General features: G+C 32.7%; 1 protein-coding gene across 5 annotated transcripts in view; it reads right to left on the reverse strand.

The window, feature by feature from the left end:
• The window catches only part of LOC137049867 (stonustoxin subunit alpha-like), a 50088-nt gene extending 29533 nt beyond the window's left edge, over window positions 1-20555 (reverse strand). For 3 of the 5 annotated variants that reach the window (XM_067428611.1, XM_067428608.1, XM_067428610.1), the window contains exon 1: window positions 20392-20555. Coding sequence is in view for 1 of the 5 variants with exons in the window: in XM_067428607.1 (XP_067284708.1) it covers window positions 17109-17148 (40 nt within the window). In the remaining 4 variants the exon portion in view is untranslated. Of the gene's footprint in view, window positions 1-17108; window positions 17220-20391 lie in introns of those variants that run through there. The other 2 variants (XM_067428609.1, XM_067428607.1) reach the window with 2 other exon arrangements.
• Between the last annotated feature and the right edge of the window lie 513 nt (window positions 20556-21068).

A 21068-nucleotide genomic window follows, 5' to 3' on the forward strand; every position in this document is an offset into this window, starting at 1 on the left:
ATGTTTGTAACTCATTAATAAATGGTTCACAGGTGTTCACTTTACATTAATGTTCACTTTCACAGGTTATTATTGTTTGTAACTCATTAATAAATGGTTCACAGGTGTTCACTTTACATTAAGGTTCACTTTCACAGGTTATTAATGTTTGTAACTCATTAATAAATGGTTCACAGGTGTTCACTTTACATTAAGGTTTACTTTCACAGGTTATTAATGTTTGTAACTCATTAATAAATGGTTCAAGTGTTCACTTTACATTAAGGTTCACTTTCACAGGTTATTAATGTTTGTAACTCATTAATAAATGGTTCACATGTGATCACTTTACATTAAGGTTCACTTTCACAGGTTATTAATGTTTGTAACTCATTAATAAATGGTTCACTGGTGTTCACTTTACATTAAGGTTCACTTTCACAGGTTATTAATGTTTGTAACTCATTAATAAATGGTTCACATGTGTTCACTTTACATTAAGGTTCACTTTCACAGGTTATTAATGTTTGTAACTCATTAATAAATGGTTCACAGGTGTTCACTTTACATTAAGGTTCACTTTCACAGGTTATTAATGTTTGTAACTCATTAATAAATGGTTCACAGGTGATCACTACATTAAGGTTCACTTTCACAGGTTATTAATGTTTGTAACTCATTAATAAATGGTTCAGATGTGATCACTTTACATTAAGGTTAACTTTCACAGGTTATTAATGTTTGTAACTCATTAATAAATGGTTCAGATGTGATCACTTTACATTAAGGTTAACTTTCACAGGTTATTAATGTTTGTAACTCATTAATAAATGGTTCACATGTGTTCACTTTACATTAAGGTTCACTTTCACAGGTTATTAATGTTTGTAACTCATTAATAAATGGTTCACTGGTGTTCACTTTACATTAAGGTTTACTTTCACAGGTTATTAATGTTTGTAACTCATTAATAAATGGTTCACATGTGATCACTTTACATTAAGGTTCACTTTCACAGGTTATTAATGTTTGTAACTCATTAATAAATGGTTCACTGGTGTTCACTTTACATTAAGGTTCACTTTCACAGGTTATTAATGTTTGTAACTCATTAATAAATGGTTCACATGTGTTCACTTTACATTAAGGTTCACTTTCACAGGTTATTAATGTTTGTAACTCATTAATAAATGGTTCACTGGTGTTCACTTTACATTAAGGTTCACTTTCACAGGTTATTAATGTTTGTAACTCATTAATAAATGGTTCACAGGTGTTCAATTTACATTGAGGTTCACTTTCACAGGTTATTAATGTTTGTAACTCATTAATAAATGGTTCACAGGTGTTCACTTTACATTAAGGTTAACTTTCACAGGTTATTAATGTTTGTAACTCATTAATAAATGGTTCACAGGTGTTCACTTTACATTAAGGTTCACTTTCACAGGCTATTAATGTTTGTAACTCATTAATAAATGGTTCACAGGTGTTCACTTTACATTAAGGTTCACTTTCACAGGTTATTAATGTTTGTAACTCATTAATAAATGGTTCACGTGTGTTCACTTTACATTAAGGTTAACTTTCACAGGTTATTAATGTTTGTAACTCATTAATAAATGGTTCACTGGTGTTCACTTTACATTAAGGTTCACTTTCACAGGCTATTAATGTTTGTAACTCATTAATAAATGGTTCACAGGTGTTCACTTTACATTAAGGTTCACTTTCACAGGTTATTAATGTTTGTAACTCATTAATAAATGGTTCACTGGTGTTCACTTTACATTAAGGTTCACTTTCACAGGTTATTAATGTTTGTAACTCATTAATAAATGGTTCACAGGTGTTCACTTTACATTAAGGTTTACTTTCACAGGTTATTAATGTTTGTAACTCATTAATAAATGGTTCACTGGTGTTCACTTTACATTAAGGTTCACTTTCACAGGTTATTAATGTTTGTAACTCATTAATAAATGGTTCACGTGTGTTCACTTTACATTAAGGTTCACTTTCACAGGTTATTAATGTTTGTAACTCATTGATAAATGGTTCACAGGTGTTCACTTTACATTAAGGTTCACTTTCACAGGTTATTAATGTTTGTAACTCATTAATAAATGGTTCACAGGTGTTCACTTTACATTAAGGTTCACTTTCACAGGTTATTAATGTTTGTAACTCATTAATAAATGGTTCACGTGTGTTCACTTTACATTAAGGTTCACTTTCACAGGTTATTAATGTTTGTAACTCATTAATAAATGGTTCACGTGTGTTCACTTTACATTAAGGTTCACTTTCACAGGTTATTAATGTTTGTAACTCATTAATAAATGGTTCACAGGTGTTCACTTTACATTAAGGTTCACTTTCACAGGTTATTAATGTTTGTAACTCATTAATAAATGGTTCACGTGTGTTCACTTTACATTAAGGTTCACTTTCACAGGTTATTAATGTTTGTAACTCATTAATAAATGGTTCATGTGTGTTCACTTTACATTAAGGTTCACTTTCACAGGTTATTAATGTTTGTAACTCATTAATAAATGGTTCACGTGTGTTCACTTTACATTAAGGTTCACTTTCACAGGTTATTAATGTTTGTAACTCATTAATAAATGGTTCACAGGTGTTCACTTTACATTAAGGTTTACTTTCACAGGTTATTAATGTTTGTAACTCATTAAAAAATGGTTCACATGTGATCACTTTACATTAAGGTTCACTTTCACAGGTTATTAATGTTTGTAACTCATTAATAAATGGTTCACATGTGTTCACTTTACATTAAGGTTCACTTTCACAGGTTATTAATGTTTGTAACTCATTAATAAATGGTTTTCGTGTGATCACTTTACATTAAGGTTCACTTTCACAGGTTATTAATGTTTGTAACTCATTAATAAATGTTTCACAGGTGTTCACTTTACGTTAAGGTTCACTTTCACAGGTTATTAATGTTTGTAACTCATTAATAAATGGTTCACATGTGATCACTTTACATTAAGGTCCACTTTCACAGGTTATTAATGTTTGTAACTCATTAATAAATGGTTCACAGGTGTTCACTTTACATTAAGGTTCACTTTCACAGGTTATTAATGTTTGTAACTCATTAATAAATGGTTCACAGGTGTTCACTTTACATTAAGGTTCACTTTCACAGGTTATTAATGTTTGTAACTCATTAATAAATGGTTCACTGGTGTTCACTTTACATTAAGGTTCACTTTCACAGGTTATTAATGTTTGTTACTCATTAATAAATGGTTCACAGGTGTTCACTTTACATTAAGGTTCACTTTCACAGGTTATTAATGTTTGTAACTCATTAATAAATGGTTCACAGGTGTTCACTTTACATTAAGGTTCACTTTCACAGGTTATTAATGTTTGTAACTCATTAATAAATGGTTCACATGTGTTCACTTTACATTAAGGTTCACTTTCACAGGTTATTAATGTTTGTAACTCATTAATAAATGGTTCACATGTGTTCACTTTACATTAAGGTTCACTTTCACAGGTTATTAATGTTTGTAACTCATTAATAAATGGTTCACATGTGTTCACTTTACATTAAGGTTCACTTTCACAGGTTATTAATGTTTGTAACTCATTAATAAATGGTTCACATGTGTTCACTTTACATTAAGGTTCACTTTCACAGGTTATTAATGTTTGTTACTCATTAATAAATGGTTCACAGGTGTTCACTTTACATTAAGGTTCACTTTCACAGGTTATTAATGTTTGTAACTCATTAATAAATGGTTCACAGGTGTTCACTTTACATTAAGGTTCACTTTCACAGGTTATTAATGTTTGTAACTCATTAATAAATGGTTCACATGTGTTCACTTTACATTAAGGTTCACTTTCACAGGTTATTAATGTTTGTAACTCATTAATAAATGGTTCACATGTGTTCACTTTACATTAAGGTTCACTTTCACAGGTTATTAATGTTTGTTACTCATTAATAAATGGTTCACAGGTGTTCACTTTACATTAAGGTTTACTTTCACAGGTTATTAATGTTTGTAACTCATTAATAAATGGTTCAAGTGTTCACTTTACATTAAGGTTCACTTTCACAGGTTATTAATGTTTGTAACTCATTAATAAATGGTTCACATGTGATCACTTTACATTAAGGTTCACTTTCACAGGTTATTAATGTTTGTAACTCATTAATAAATGGTTTTCGTGTGATCACTTTACATTAAGGTTCACTTTCACAGGTTATTAATGTTTGTAACTCATTAATAAATGGTTCACAGGTGATCACTTTACATTAAGGTTCACTTTCACAGGTTATTAATATTTGTAACTCATTAATAAATGGTTCACAGGTGTTCACCTTACATTAAGGTTCACTTTCACAGGTTATTATTGTTTGTAACTCATTAATAAATGGTTCACATGTGTTCACCTTACATTAAGGTTCACTTTCACAGGTTATTAATGTTTGTAACTCATTAATAAATGGTTCACAGGTGTTCACTTTACATTAAGGTTCACTTTCACAGGTTATTAATGTTTGTAACTCATTAATAAATGGTTCACAGGTGATCACTACATTAAGGTTCACTTTCACAGGTTATTAATGTTTGTAACTCATTAATAAATGGTTCACATGTGTTCACTTTACATTAAGGTTCACTTTCACAGGTTATTAATGTTTGTAACTCATTAATAAATGGTTCACAGGTGTTCACTTTACATTAAGGTTCACTTTCACAGGTTATTAATGTTTGTAACTCATTAATAAATGGTTCACAGGTGATCACTACATTAAGGTTCACTTTCACAGGTTATTAATGTTTGTAACTCATTAATAAATGGTTCAGATGTGATCACTTTACATTAAGGTTAACTTTCACAGGTTATTAATGTTTGTAACTCATTAATAAATGGTTCAGATGTGATCACTTTACATTAAGGTTAACTTTCACAGGTTATTAATGTTTGTAACTCATTAATAAATGGTTCACATGTGTTCACTTTACATTAAGGTTCACTTTCACAGGTTATTAATGTTTGTAACTCATTAATAAATGGTTCACTGGTGTTCACTTTACATTAAGGTTTACTTTCACAGGTTATTAATGTTTGTAACTCATTAATAAATGGTTCACATGTGATCACTTTACATTAAGGTTCACTTTCACAGGTTATTAATGTTTGTAACTCATTAATAAATGGTTCACTGGTGTTCACTTTACATTAAGGTTCACTTTCACAGGTTATTAATGTTTGTAACTCATTAATAAATGGTTCACAGGTGTTCACTTTACATTAAGGTTAACTTTCACAGGTTATTAATGTTTGTAACTCATTAATAAATGGTTCACAGGTGTTCACTTTACATTAAGGTTCACTTTCACAGGCTATTAATGTTTGTAACTCATTAATAAATGGTTCACAGGTGTTCACTTTACATTAAGGTTCACTTTCACAGGTTATTAATGTTTGTAACTCATTAATAAATGGTTCACGTGTGTTCACTTTACATTAAGGTTAACTTTCACAGGTTATTAATGTTTGTAACTCATTAATAAATGGTTCACTGGTGTTCACTTTACATTAAGGTTCACTTTCACAGGCTATTAATGTTTGTAACTCATTAATAAATGGTTCACAGGTGTTCACTTTACATTAAGGTTCACTTTCACAGGTTATTAATGTTTGTAACTCATTAATAAATGGTTCACTGGTGTTCACTTTACATTAAGGTTCACTTTCACAGGTTATTAATGTTTGTAACTCATTAATAAATGGTTCACAGGTGTTCACTTTACATTAAGGTTTACTTTCACAGGTTATTAATGTTTGTAACTCATTAATAAATGGTTCACTGGTGTTCACTTTACATTAAGGTTCACTTTCACAGGTTATTAATGTTTGTAACTCATTAATAAATGGTTCACGTGTGTTCACTTTACATTAAGGTTCACTTTCACAGGTTATTAATGTTTGTAACTCATTGATAAATGGTTCACAGGTGTTCACTTTACATTAAGGTTCACTTTCACAGGTTATTAATGTTTGTAACTCATTAATAAATGGTTCACAGGTGTTCACTTTACATTAAGGTTCACTTTCACAGGTTATTAATGTTTGTAACTCATTAATAAATGGTTCACGTGTGTTCACTTTACATTAAGGTTCACTTTCACAGGTTATTAATGTTTGTAACTCATTAATAAATGGTTCACGTGTGTTCACTTTACATTAAGGTTCACTTTCACAGGTTATTAATGTTTGTAACTCATTAATAAATGTTTCACAGGTGTTCACTTTACATTAAGGTTCACTTTCACAGGTTATTAATCTTTGTAACTCATTAATAAATGGTTCACGTGTTCACTTTACATTAAGGTTCACTTTCACAGGTTATTAATGTTTGTAACTCATTAATAAACGGTTCACAGGTGTTCACTTTACATTAAGGTTCACTTTCACAGGTTATTAATGTTTGTAACTCATTAATAAATGGTTCACAGGTGTTCACTTTACATTAAGGTTCACTTTCACAGGTTATTAATCTTTGTAACTCATTAATAAATGGTTCACGTGTGATCACTTTACATTAAGGTTCACTTTCACAGGTTATTAATGTTTGTAACTCATTAATAAATGGTTCACAGGTGTTCACTTTACATTAAGGTTTACTTTCACAGGTTATTAATGTTTGTAACTCATTAATAAATGGTTCACAGGTGTTCACTTTACATTAAGGTTCACTTTCACAGGTTATTAATGTTTGTAACTCATTAATAAATGGTTCACAGGTGTTCACTTTACATTAAGGTTTACTTTCACAGGTTATTAATGTTTGTAACTCATTGATAAATGGTTCACAGGTGTTCACTTTACATTAAGGTTCACTTTCACAGGTTATTAATGTTTGTAACTCATTAATAAATGGTTCACAGGTGTTCACTTTACATTAAGGTTCACTTTCACAGGTTATTAATGTTTGTAACTCATTAATAAATGGTTCACGTGTGTTCACTTTACATTAAGGTTCACTTTCACAGGTTATTAATGTTTGTAACTCATTAATAAATGGTTCACGTGTGTTCACTTTACATTAAGGTTCACTTTCACAGGTTATTAATGTTTGTAACTCATTAATAAATGTTTCACAGGTGTTCACTTTACATTAAGGTTCACTTTCACAGGTTATTAATCTTTGTAACTCATTAATAAATGGTTCACGTGTTCACTTTACATTAAGGTTCACTTTCACAGGTTATTAATGTTTGTAACTCATTAATAAACGGTTCACAGGTGTTCACTTTACATTAAGGTTCACTTTCACAGGTTATTAATGTTTGTAACTCATTAATAAATGGTTCACAGGTGTTCACTTTACATTAAGGTTCACTTTCACAGGTTATTAATCTTTGTAACTCATTAATAAATGGTTCACGTGTGATCACTTTACATTAAGGTTCACTTTCACAGGTTATTAATGTTTGTAACTCATTAATAAATGGTTCACAGGTGTTCACTTTACATTAAGGTTTACTTTCACAGGTTATTAATGTTTGTAACTCATTAATAAATGGTTCACAGGTGTTCACTTTACATTAAGGTTCACTTTCACAGGTTATTAATGTTTGTAACTCATTAAAAAATGGTTCACATGTGATCACTTTACATTAAGGTTCACTTTCACAGGTTATTAATGTTTGTAACTCATTAATAAATGGTTCACATGTGTTCACTTTACATTAAGGTTCACTTTCACAGGTTATTAATGTTTGTAACTCATTAATAAATGGTTTTCGTGTGATCACTTTACATTAAGGTTCACTTTCACAGGTTATTAATGTTTGTAACTCATTAATAAATGTTTCACAGGTGTTCACTTTACGTTAAGGTTCACTTTCACAGGTTATTAATGTTTGTAACTCATTAATAAATGGTTCACATGTGATCACTTTACATTAAGGTCCACTTTCACAGGTTATTAATGTTTGTAACTCATTAATAAATGGTTCACAGGTGTTCACTTTACATTAAGGTTCACTTTCACAGGTTATTAATGTTTGTAACTCATTAATAAATGGTTCACAGGTGTTCACTTTACATTAAGGTTCACTTTCACAGGTTATTAATGTTTGTAACTCATTAATAAATGGTTCACTGGTGTTCACTTTACATTAAGGTTCACTTTCACAGGTTATTAATGTTTGTAACTCATTAATAAATGGTTCACGTGTGTTCACTTTACATTAAGGTTCACTTTCACAGGTTATTAATGTTTGTAACTCATTAATAAATGGTTCACGTGTGTTCACTTTACATTAAGGTTCACTTTCACAGGTTATTAATGTTTGTAACTCATTAATAAATGGTTCACGTGTGTTCACTTTACATTAAGGTTCACTTTCACAGGTTATTAATGTTTGTAACTCATTAATAAATGGTTCACAGGTGTTCACTTTACATTAAGGTTCACTTTCACAGGTTATTAATGTTTGTAACTCATTAATAAATGGTTCACATGTGTTCACTTTACATTAAGGTTCACTTTCACAGGTTATTAATGTTTGTAACTCATTAATAAATGGTTCACGTGTGTTCACTTTACATTAAGGTTCACTTTCACAGGTTATTAATGTTTGTAACTCATTAATAAATGGTTCACGTGTGTTCACTTTACATTAAGGTTCACTTTCACAGGTTATTAATGTTTGTAACTCATTAATAAATGGTTCACGTGTGTTCACTTTACATTAAGGTTCACTTTCACAGGTTATTAATGTTTGTAACTCATTAATAAATGGTTCACATGTGATCACTTTACATTAAGGTTTACTTTCACAGGTTATTAATGTTTGTAACTCATTAATAAATGGTTCACATGTGTTCACTTTACATTAAGGTTAACTTTCACAGGTTATTAATGTTTGTAACTCATTAATAAATGGTTCACAGGTGTTCACTTTACATTAAGGTTCACTTTCACAGGTTATTATTGTTTGTAACTCATTAATAAATGGTTCACAGGTGTTCACTTTACATTAAGGTTCACTTTCACAGGTTATAAATGTTTGTAACTCATTAATAAATGGTTCATGTGTGTTCACTTTACATTAAGGTTCACTTTCACAGGTTATTAATGTTTGTAACTCATTAATAAATGGTTTACTGGTGTTCACTTTACATTAAGGTTCACTTTCACAGGTTATTAATGTTTGTAACTCATTAATAAATGGTTCACATGTGTTCACTTTACATTAAGGTTCACTTTCACAGGTTATTAATGTTTGTAACTCATTAATAAATGGTTCACATGTGTTCACTTTACATTAAGGTTCACTTTCACAGGTTATTAATGTTTGTTACTCATTAATAAATGTTTCACAGGTGTTCACTTTACATTAAGGTTCACTTTCACAGGTTATTAATGTTTGTAACTCATTAATAAATGGTTTACTGGTGTTCACTTTACATTAAGGTTCACTTTCACAGGTTATTAATGTTTGTAACTCATTAATAAATGGTTCACATGTGTTCACTTTACATTAAGGTTCACTTTCACAGGTTATTAATGTTTGTAACTCATTAATAAATGGTTCACGTGTGTTCACTTGACATTAATGTTCACTTTCACAGGTTATTAATGTTTGTAACTCATTAATAAATGGTTCACGTGTGTTCACTTTACATTAAGGTTCACTTTCACAGGTTATTAATGTTTGTAACTCATTAATAAATGGTTTACTGGTGTTCACTTTACATTAAGGTTCACTTTCACAGGTTATTAATGTTTGTAACTCATTAATAAATGGTTCACATGTGTTCACTTTACATTAATGTTCACTTTCACAGGTTATTAATGTTTGTAACTCATTAATAAATGGTTCACAGGTGATCACTGCATTAAGGTTCACTTTCACAGGTTATTAATGTTTGTAACTCATTAATAAATGGTTCACATGTGTTCACTTTACATTAAGGTTCACTTTCACAGGTTATTAATGTTTGTTACTCATTAATAAATGTTTCACAGGTGTTCACTTTACATTAAGGTTCACTTTCACAGGTTATTAATGTTTGTAACTCATTAATAAATGGTTTACTGGTGTTCACTTTACATTAAGGTTCACTTTCACAGGTTATTAATGTTTGTAACTCATTAATAAATGGTTCACATGTGTTCACTTTACATTAAGGTTCACTTTCACAGGTTATTAATGTTTGTAACTCATTAATAAATGGTTCACGTGTGTTCACTTTACATTAATGTTCACTTTCACAGGTTATTAATGTTTGTAACTCATTAATAAATGGTTCACGTGTGTTCACTTTACATTAAGGTTCACTTTCACAGGTTATTAATGTTTGTAACTCATTAATAAATGGTTTACTGGTGTTCACTTTACATTAAGGTTCACTTTCACAGGTTATTAATGTTTGTAACTCATTAATAAATGGTTCACATGTGTTCACTTTACATTAATGTTCACTTTCACAGGTTATTAATGTTTGTAACTCATTAATAAATGGTTCACAGGTGATCACTGCATTAAGGTTCACTTTCACAGGTTATTAATATTTGTAACTCATTAATAAATGGTTCACATGTGTTCACCTTACATTAAGGTTCACTTTCACAGGTTATTATTGTTTGTAACTCATTAATAAATGGTTCACATGTGTTCACCTTACATTAAGGTTCACTTTCACAGGTTATTATTGTTTGTAACTCATTAATAAATGGTTTACTGGTGTTCACTTTACATTAAGGTTCACTTTCACAGGTTATTAATGTTTGTAACTCATTAATAAATGGTTCACAGGTGTTCACTTTACATTAAGGTTTACTTTCACAGGTTATTAATGTTTGTAACTCATTAATAAATGGTTCAAGTGTTCACTTTACATTAAGGTTCACTTTCACAGGTTATTAATGTTTGTAACTCATTAATAAATGGTTCACATGTGATCACTTTACATTAAGGTTCACTTTCACAGGTTATTAATGTTTGTAACTCATTAATAAATGGTTTTCGTGTGATCACTTTACATTAAGGTTCACTTTCACAGGTTATTAATGTTTGTAACTCATTAATAAATGGTTCACAGGTGATCACTTTACATTAAGGTTCACTTTCACAGGTTATTAATATTTGTAACTCATTAATAAATGGTTCACAGGTGTTCACCTTACATTAAGGTTCACTTTCACAGGTTATTATTGTTTGTAACTCATTAATAAATGGTTCACATGTGTTCACCTTACATTAAGGTTCACTTTCACAGGTTATTATTGTTTGTAACTCATTAATAAATGGTTTACTGGTGTTCACTTTACATTAAGGTTCACTTTCACAGGTTATTAATGTTTGTAACTCATTAATAAATGGTTCACATGTGTTCACCTTACATTAAGGTTCACTTTCACAGGTTATTATTGTTTGTAACTCATTAATAAATGGTTTACTGGTGTTCACTTTACATTAAGGTTCACTTTCACAGGTTATTAATGTTTGTTACTCATTAATAAATGGTTCACTGGTGTTCACTTTACATTAAGGTTCACTTTCACAGGTTATTAATGTTTGTTACTCATTAATAAATGTTTCACGTGTGTTCACTTTACATTAAGGTTCACTTTCACAGGTTATTAATGTTTGTAACTCATTAATAAATGGTTTACTGGTGTTCACTTTACATTAAGGTTCACTTTCACAGGTTATTAATGTTTGTAACTCATTAATAAATGGTTCACATGTGTTCACTTTACATTAAGGTTCACTTTCACAGGTTATTAATGTTTGTAACTCATTAATAAATGGTTCACGTGTGTTCACTTTACATTAATGTTCACTTTCTCAGGTTATTAATGTTTGTAACTCATTAATAAATGGTTCACGTGTGTTCACTTTACATTAAGGTTCACTTTCACAGGTTATTAATGTTTGTAACTCATTAATAAATGGTTTACTGGTGTTCACTTTACATTAAGGTTCACTTTCACAGGTTATTAATGTTTGTAACTCATTAATAAATGGTTCACATGTGTTCACTTTACATTAATGTTCACTTTCACAGGTTATTAATGTTTGTAACTCATTAATAAATGGTTCACAGGTGATCACTGCATTAAGGTTCACTTTCACAGGTTATTAATATTTGTAACTCATTAATAAATGGTTCACATGTGTTCACCTTACATTAAGGTTCACTTTCACAGGTTATTATTGTTTGTAACTCATTAATAAATGGTTCACATGTGTTCACCTTACATTAAGGTTCACTTTCACAGGTTATTATTGTTTGTAACTCATTAATAAATGGTTTACTGGTGTTCACTTTACATTAAGGTTCACTTTCACAGGTTATTAATGTTTGTAACTCATTAATAAATGGTTCACAGGTGTTCACTTTACATTAAGGTTTACTTTCACAGGTTATTAATGTTTGTAACTCATTAATAAATGGTTCAAGTGTTCACTTTACATTAAGGTTCACTTTCACAGGTTATTAATGTTTGTAACTCATTAATAAATGGTTCACATGTGATCACTTTACATTAAGGTTCACTTTCACAGGTTATTAATGTTTGTAACTCATTAATAAATGGTTTTCGTGTGATCACTTTACATTAAGGTTCACTTTCACAGGTTATTAATGTTTGTAACTCATTAATAAATGGTTCACAGGTGATCACTTTACATTAAGGTTCACTTTCACAGGTTATTAATATTTGTAACTCATTAATAAATGGTTCACAGGTGTTCACCTTACATTAAGGTTCACTTTCACAGGTTATTATTGTTTGTAACTCATTAATAAATGGTTCACATGTGTTCACCTTACATTAAGGTTCACTTTCACAGGTTATTATTGTTTGTAACTCATTAATAAATGGTTTACTGGTGTTCACTTTACATTAAGGTTCACTTTCACAGGTTATTAATGTTTGTAACTCATTAATAAATGGTTCACATGTGTTCACCTTACATTAAGGTTCACTTTCACAGGTTATTATTGTTTGTAACTCATTAATAAATGGTTTACTGGTGTTCACTTTACATTAAGGTTCACTTTCACAGGTTATTAATGTTTGTTACTCATTAATAAATGGTTCACTGGTGTTCACTTTACATTAAGGTTCACTTTCACAGGTTATTAATGTTTTTAACTCATTAATAAATGGTTCACGTGTGTTCACTTTACATTAAGGTTCACTTTCACAGGTTATTAATGTTTGTAACTCATTAATAAATGGTTCACGTGTGTTCACTTTACATTAATTTTCACTTTCACAGGTTATTAATGTTTGTAACTCATTAATAAATGGTTCACGTGTGTTCACTTTACATTAAGGTTCACTTTCACAGGTTATTAATGTTTGTAACTCATTAATAAATGGTTTACTGGTGTTCACTTTACATTAAGGTTCACTTTCACAGGTTATTAATGTTTGTAACTCATTAATAAATGGTTCACATGTGTTCACTTTACATTAATGTTCACTTTCACAGGTTATTAATGTTTGTAACTCATTAATAAATGGTTCACAGGTGATCACTGCATTAAGGTTCACTTTCACAGGTTATTAATGTTTGTAACTCATTAATAAATGGTTCACATGTGTTCACCTTACATTAAGGTTCACTTTCACAGGTTATTATTGTTTGTAACTCATTAATAAATGGTTTACTGGTGTTCACTTTACATTAAGGTTCACTTTCACAGGTTATTAATGTTTGTAACTCATTAATAAATGGTTCACATGTGTTCACTTTACATTAAGGTTCACTTTCACAGGTTATTAATGTTTGTAACTCATTAATAAATGGTTCACGTGTATTCACTTTACATTAAGGTTCACTTTCACAGGGTATTAATGTTTGTAGCTCATTAATAAATGGTTCACATGTGTTCACTTTACATTAATGTTCACTTTCACAGGTTATTAATGTTTGTAACTCATTAATAAATGGTTCACAGGTGATCACTACATTAAGGTTCACTTTCACAGGTTATTAATGTTTGTAACTCATTGATAAATGAGTCACAGGTGTTCACTTTACATTAAGGTTCACTTTCAGAGGTTATTAATGTTTGTAATTCATTAATAAATGGTTCACGTGTGATCACTTTACATTAAGGTTAACTTTCACAGGTTATTAATGTTTGTAACTCATTAATAAATGGTTCACAGGTGATCACTACATTAAGGTTCACTTTCACAGGTTATTAATGTTTGTAACTCATTAATAAATGGTTCACAGGTGTTCACTTTACATTAAGGTTCACTTTCACAGGTTATTAATGTTTGTAACTCATTAATAAATGGTTCACAGGTGTTCACTTTACATTAAGGTTCACTTTCACAGGTTATTAATGTTTGTAACTCATTAATAAATGTTTCACAGGTGTTCACTTTACATTAAGGTTCACTTTCACAGGTTATTAATGTTTGTAACTCATTAATAAATGGTTCACAGGTGTTCACTTTACATTAAGGTTCACTTTCACAGGTTATTAATGTTTGTAATTCATTAATAAATGGTTCACGTGTGATCACTTTACATTAAGGTTAACTTTCACAGGTTATTAATGTTTGTAACTCATTAATAAATGGTTCACGGGTGTTCACTTTACATTACGGTTCACTTTCACAGGTTATTAATGTTTGTAACTCATTAATAAATGGTTCACAGGTGTTCACTTTACATTAAGGTTCACTTTCACAGGTTATTAATGTTTGTAACTCATTAATAAATGGTTCACGTGTGTTCACTTTACATTAAGGTTCACTTTCACAGGTTATTAATGTTTGTAACTCATTAATAAATGGTTCACGGGTGTTCACTTTACATTAAGGTTCACTTTCACAGGTTATTAATGTTTGTAACTCATTAATAAATGGTTCACTGGTGTTCACTTTACATTAAGGTTCACTTTCACAGGTTATTAATGTTTGTAACTCATTAATAAATGGTTCACATGTGTTCACTTTACATTAAGGCTTATGTTGTTTTGCCACTTGTGTGAACTAAATCTAAACCACTAGGCTATATAAATATGAATTAATGAACTGAATCAAATGTTGTTTAAATGTAGTATGTTAACCTGACTTCTATGAAAAAGTAAACAAAGAGATTGGCAATTCTGACGAGCCATGTTCAGTAACAACTTTTGGATTTTAAATAAAAAATAATGAATAAATGCTGTGTTTGTGGTATGCAACAGCGGATCAGTTGCGCACTGCAAACGCAGCATATGTGAAAGCACAACAGGGCGTGGGGTTCCTGCAACGCAACACGCACGGGCGTGTGAAACGGCCATGATCCAGTTTACCAGACTGTCAAGAAGTATGTTGTGGTTGGACTCGTGGTTGGTTCGAGTTCACCGGCGGTTGGCTGGCGTGTGATACTATTGCCTGTTTGATTAGTCTTGTTAACTCCGTTTGATCCTTCCTGTTATTTTTGTGAATCAGTGGTTGAGTGGAAAGTGTGTTTTGCTGGGCTAGCTGGCACCACTTTGATAGTTTTGTTTTTGTCTATTATTTTTGCAACTCGTTTATACGTTTTTTACTTTGTGTTTGTTTCATTTATTTAAACCCTTGTATGTATGTATTTTCTGCTGTTGATATACCAGAGGACTAGCCTAATTGTGTTTTGTGTGTGTGTGTGTGTGTGTGTGTGTGTGTGTGTGTGTGTGTGTGTGTGTGTGTGTGTGTGTGTGTGATTTGCCCACACTGACTAAACCTTGGACGTGCTCGATTCAGAGGGCATTTCTGTCTCATTATTGATTGTTGTGGATGGTTTATGATGGTGTTCCCTCTGTTTAATTGTTTATTTAGAGTTACTGTATAATTGTTAGTCTTTGTAGAACGGGTGGTTTATTAGACACTCGTTTATTGTACTGTTTATTTTTTTTGTGTGTGTATGTTTTGTTTAACTTTCAAGTTTGTTTCTTTGGTCCAGGTGCGGAGACCGGCCAGTGGGAGCAGTGCCGCTTGCGGTGGTGGGTCCCTTGGTGTGTGCTGTGTTCACCAAGTGTGGTCATTTCCCTTGCGGTGCGTGTGTGAAGTCGACACGTGTGATTGGGATGTTTCTTTTTTTTTGATGCTCATTGCTCGAGCCACTAGTCTCCCACTGGTAAGACTCCGCCCTGTGTGCTTGCGTTGTTTTTGTATTTTATTTTGTTGTACTGTGTATTTTGTTTGCTGTGAAGATCCTCTTCTATGTTTGCTGTGAAGTCCCACTTAAATTTGGAGTGCGTGTGTTTGAGTTTTAAAGTAAAAATAATACTTTTTTTATCGGACCACTGTCTCTGGCTGATCCAGCAACGAACTTGAGTGCCTGGTTAGCACAAGATGATACATTCTTTGGGTGGAAGTCCCATTGTGGCGTATTCTACTAATGTGTAGCCCACCTGCCACATAAAGGATATTTATATATGCATGACATTAATTGCTAATACTTTTAAATAATTTCTTTAGTATTATTTTTAAAAGCACACTCTATACTTGGAAACACATGTAATCTAACCTTTCCTCAGCGTGAGGTCACAATATAAATCTGCCAAACAAAGTGTTTAAAAATGCAACAAATTAAAAAATACAGTTATATTAAAAGGCGGAGATCTCTAGGATATCAAACTACACACCAAGTAAATCTCTGTGGTCACAGCTTTAACATGCCAACTCCATCATCACAGTCTGGTCATTTCTGTAAGTAGCTGTGGGATAAATCTTGCCATTTTGATAAGTTTAATAAGGCAGCTACAACTGAGGAAAAACCTAAACTGCTCAACTGTACAACACATGGCTAACGTGGAAAAACATTACATTTCTTCAACTCTGTCAGGTTTTATGTCTGATGGTTGACAAGTGCTCTCAAAAAGTCTGTATAATGTAATTTGTTTTTTTTGTTTTTGTTTTTTTTGCATATGGGGAATTCTTCTAATGCTTCTTAATTCTTAAGATATTAGTAATATTTGCAGCACGCTGCTGTTGGTATTACCAGACGTTTATCTTTGACTCGTTTCTGAACTCGTGACTCAAGAGAGCTCATGTGATTTATTTAAAGAAATCCTTCATCCAAAATGAAAATTAGCCCAGATTTACTCACCCTCAAGCCATCCTAGTTGTGTATGACATTCTTCTTTCATACGAACACAATCAGTTATTTAATAAATGTCCTGTCTCTTCCCAGCATTATAATGGCAGTGAAAGGGAGCTCTGAGAAACGTTAATATGTAAGCTGGCTGACTTGCTTTCGCAACTGTAACTAAAGGATGTTCAAAGTTCACAAAAACAAAGTGCAGTACAGCTATAATGAAATAAAATATCATGGCCTGGTTAAATAAAAGAGAAGTGGTTTGTTCTGTACATTGTTTATTTTTGTAATGCAAGTTAATAATAATTTGTACATTAAACACAATTATATGTGTTTATGCATATATTTTCTTGTCATGTAAATTAAAATGTGTAAATGAAAATAAATTGGTCTACATTTTTATTCATATACTTTTTACAACTAGCCTATTTATAGACCAATAATATAACAAGTTTAACATCAGAAACAACAGAAATGTAAATTAACAGCTAAACCAGAAGAAAACCCTTGTCTACACTTTCATTGAGCTGAGCGGGAGAAGCTGGAGCTGGACCGGGATGGGGAATAATGCTCAATAGAGACTCTGGTAAGGCCTGAGCGGGAGAAGCTGGAGCTGGACCGGGATGGGGAATAATGCTCAATAGAGACTCTGGTAAGGCCTGAGCGGGAGAAGCTGGAGCTGGACCGGGTTGGGGAATAATGCTCAATAGAGACTCTGGTAAGGCCTGAGCGGGAGAAGCTGGAGCTGGACCGGGTTGGGGAATAATGCCCAATAGAGACTCTGGTAAGGCCTGAGCGGGAGAAGCTGGAGCTGGACCGGGATGGGGAATAATGCTCAATAGAGACTCTGGTAAGGCCTGAGCGGGAGAAGCTGGAGCTGGACCGGGTTGGGGAATAATGCCCAATAGAGACTCTGGTAAGGCCTGAGCGGGAGAAGCTGGAGCTGGACCGGGATGGGGAATAATGCTCAATAGAGACTCTGGTAAGGCCTGAGCGGGAGAAGCTGGAGCTGGACCGGGATGGGGAATAATGCTCAATAGAGACTCTGGTAAGGCCTGAGCGGGAGAAGCTGGAGCTGGACCGGGTTGGGGAATAATGCTCAATAGAGACTCTGGTAAGGCCTGAGCGGGAGAAGCTGGAGCTGGACCGGGTTGGGGAATAATGCCCAATAGAGACTCTGGTAAGGCCTGAGCGGGAGAAGCTGGAGCTGGACCGGGTTGGGGAATAATGCTCAATAGAGACTCTGGTAAGGCCTGAGCGGGAGAAGCTGGAGCTGGACCGGGTTGGGGAATAATGCTCAATAGAGACTCTGGTAAGGCCTGAGCGGGAGAAGCTGGAGCTGGACCGGGATGGGGAATAATGCTCAATAGAGACTCTGGTAAGGCCTGAGCGGGAGAAGCTGGAGCTGGACCGGGATGGGGAATAATGCTCAATAGAGACTCTGGTAAGGCCTGAGCGGGAGAAGCTGGAGCTGGACCGGGATGGGGAATAATGCTCAATAGAGACTCTGGTAAGGCCTGAGCGGGACATCATCTTCTGGGATATTTCCCCTGACCGGCTGAATTGGTCGACGGCTGGCATGCCATTAAAAGTACAATGCATCTGAGATGATGAGTTGAATAAAAATAAGTAGGCCTACTTAAATAAAGACTTGGACATAATATATAAATGTTTAAAATATATTGTAACAGTTACATTTAACTTAAGAATCTGTTAACTAATAGTTGCAATTTGACGATACTTAACCGGCTACAGACATGCTACGGTCCGTATAGTCTATAGTCCACAGGGTAAGTTGTCTTTACTTAAGCAATATTGAAAGCTGTTTTGGGATATTTTGGCCGTGATTCCGCTACTTTTGACTAGCAATTGGAGGGGTTTTGTTGTTCTGACCTGGCAACCCTGTCCCTCAGTTCGCCCTTCGTGCCACTTTGTGCACTTTGAAGGCGTGGCCTGACCTGGCCTTCGAAGTGCGCACCCCTTCACTCCCTTTGAAAAAGTTCTTGCTCAAATTACGTTATTTTGTTCTCGCAGCCCTGGTTTGGGAGTTCTCTAAGCTTGTTCTCGACACGTCGCCTGAGCAGAACTTCCGAGATCTATTGTGTGATTGGTCAGAATTTTAAAGTAGGCGTGGTTAAAGTGGAGAAACCCTTTTGCTTTTCTCTTGAAGTGTGGAATGTATTGGCCAGAACGAACTTTGTTCGTGTTCTTGCCACCTCGAGAAAACAAACACATTCCTTTGTTCTTGCAGAGAATGTACCATGCTACACAGAACAGAACATGAAAGAGCACGAGCCGCGAGCGTTAATGCCAGAAACCTGAACCAGAACCACACTAGGATGAAATGCCAGGATCCAAACACCACACAAAGCAATACACACAGACAGAAGAGCATTATCTGAGTGAACTCAAACCCGCAAGACAACAGGAGTGTCACCAGACCAAGAATAAAACATTATCCAAGTAACAGAACCCTGACAAAATGTATATGTAAAAGACATGTTCATATTGTCCGTCTCGTTAGCCTACATATTTTAATACATTATGAACATTTGTCGTCAACCATATTTTGCATTCACTCATGTGATCCAATTTCAAACAAAATTTAAAACAATTTGACAGTGTAGACTGCCCAAAATTATTAAGACAATTCTGAGCTCACATGTTTGCATACATGTTTAAATAAACTTTTTACAAGTATATATTATTACAAATATATATTGTTCACATACATGATCTTAACATACTGCACAGTACCATATAGAAATTAAGTAGATATGCATATATACTAATTATATAAGCATACTAAACATTTGCCTATATGTTGTTCAAATAAACTTGCATATAGATATATATTGTTTACAAATATGGCATTAGCATAAAGTACCATATACAAAGTCATCATATAAATCATTTTAATATATGTATTACTCTATGGGTATTTTTATACATGGTATATATCGTGAGGTTATATGCATTGCCTTTTATGAAACGTATGCCATCACTACTCAGATATAGGGACATACGTTTATGTACATTTCCTTATGGTTTGAATCAGTACAAATAAATCTATTGATTCTACAGCGCTGAACATCGACACAATCAATGAATTATTTATATCCAATCCTGCAATCAGACCTTTTCAGACGATTGCTGAGACAATCTGTTAAGAGCAAAGCATTAGTTTGTTCTGGACTGTGAGCTCCCCATCTCTAAAGGTCAACATGTAAGATTTTAAGCAAGCTGAAATGAACTTAAATGCTGTCAGATAAAGGTGACGATTGTTCTTGCTGACCTGTCTCTGAATCTCTGAAGAGCGTCTGAGCTGTAGTTTGAGCTTCTGTTTCTCCTGAGATCTCTAACACACAGCCGGCAGTGCAGATGCAGTGTTATATATAGATATAGATATATATAAAGGGTCTAACTGCAGAACCGCAGAACCCATATAGGTCACTCATGACAGTCTGAGGAAGACTAACAACAGCGCCACAGTCTCATGCTGGAAGTGGGCGGAGCTGATTTATCTTCGCATTCATTGCTCCATTTGGAGCGTTTCAAGCCCAAAGTTTAAACGATGTTAATAATGTCAAGGATTTTATTAATAAGTTCTAATTAAAGATAGTTAGAGAGATGATAGATAGGCTAGATAGATATACTCACTGATAGCTAAATCATGTAAACACGTTTTAAAATAAACAATACAAAATAACATAATTTATGTGAAAAAAATATAGAAACCATTTTTAAAGTAAAAAGTTGCTATTTATATTATTGTGTATTAATTATGTCTTAAAATATTATATTAGATAAATTGAACACAAAGCACACACTAAAAAATGAAAACAGGATTGGAACATTTTTTTTTTTTTTACAATATATTTTTTTTACTCAAGCATCTCAGAATAAACCTTTTTTTACATAGTACATAATATACATTTCACAATTGTAAGGGAAGATCATAATATAAATATT

Source organism: Pseudorasbora parva, chromosome 20 (genome assembly GCF_024679245.1).
Source record: "Pseudorasbora parva isolate DD20220531a chromosome 20, ASM2467924v1, whole genome shotgun sequence".
NCBI lineage: Eukaryota > Metazoa > Chordata > Actinopteri > Cypriniformes > Gobionidae > Pseudorasbora > Pseudorasbora parva.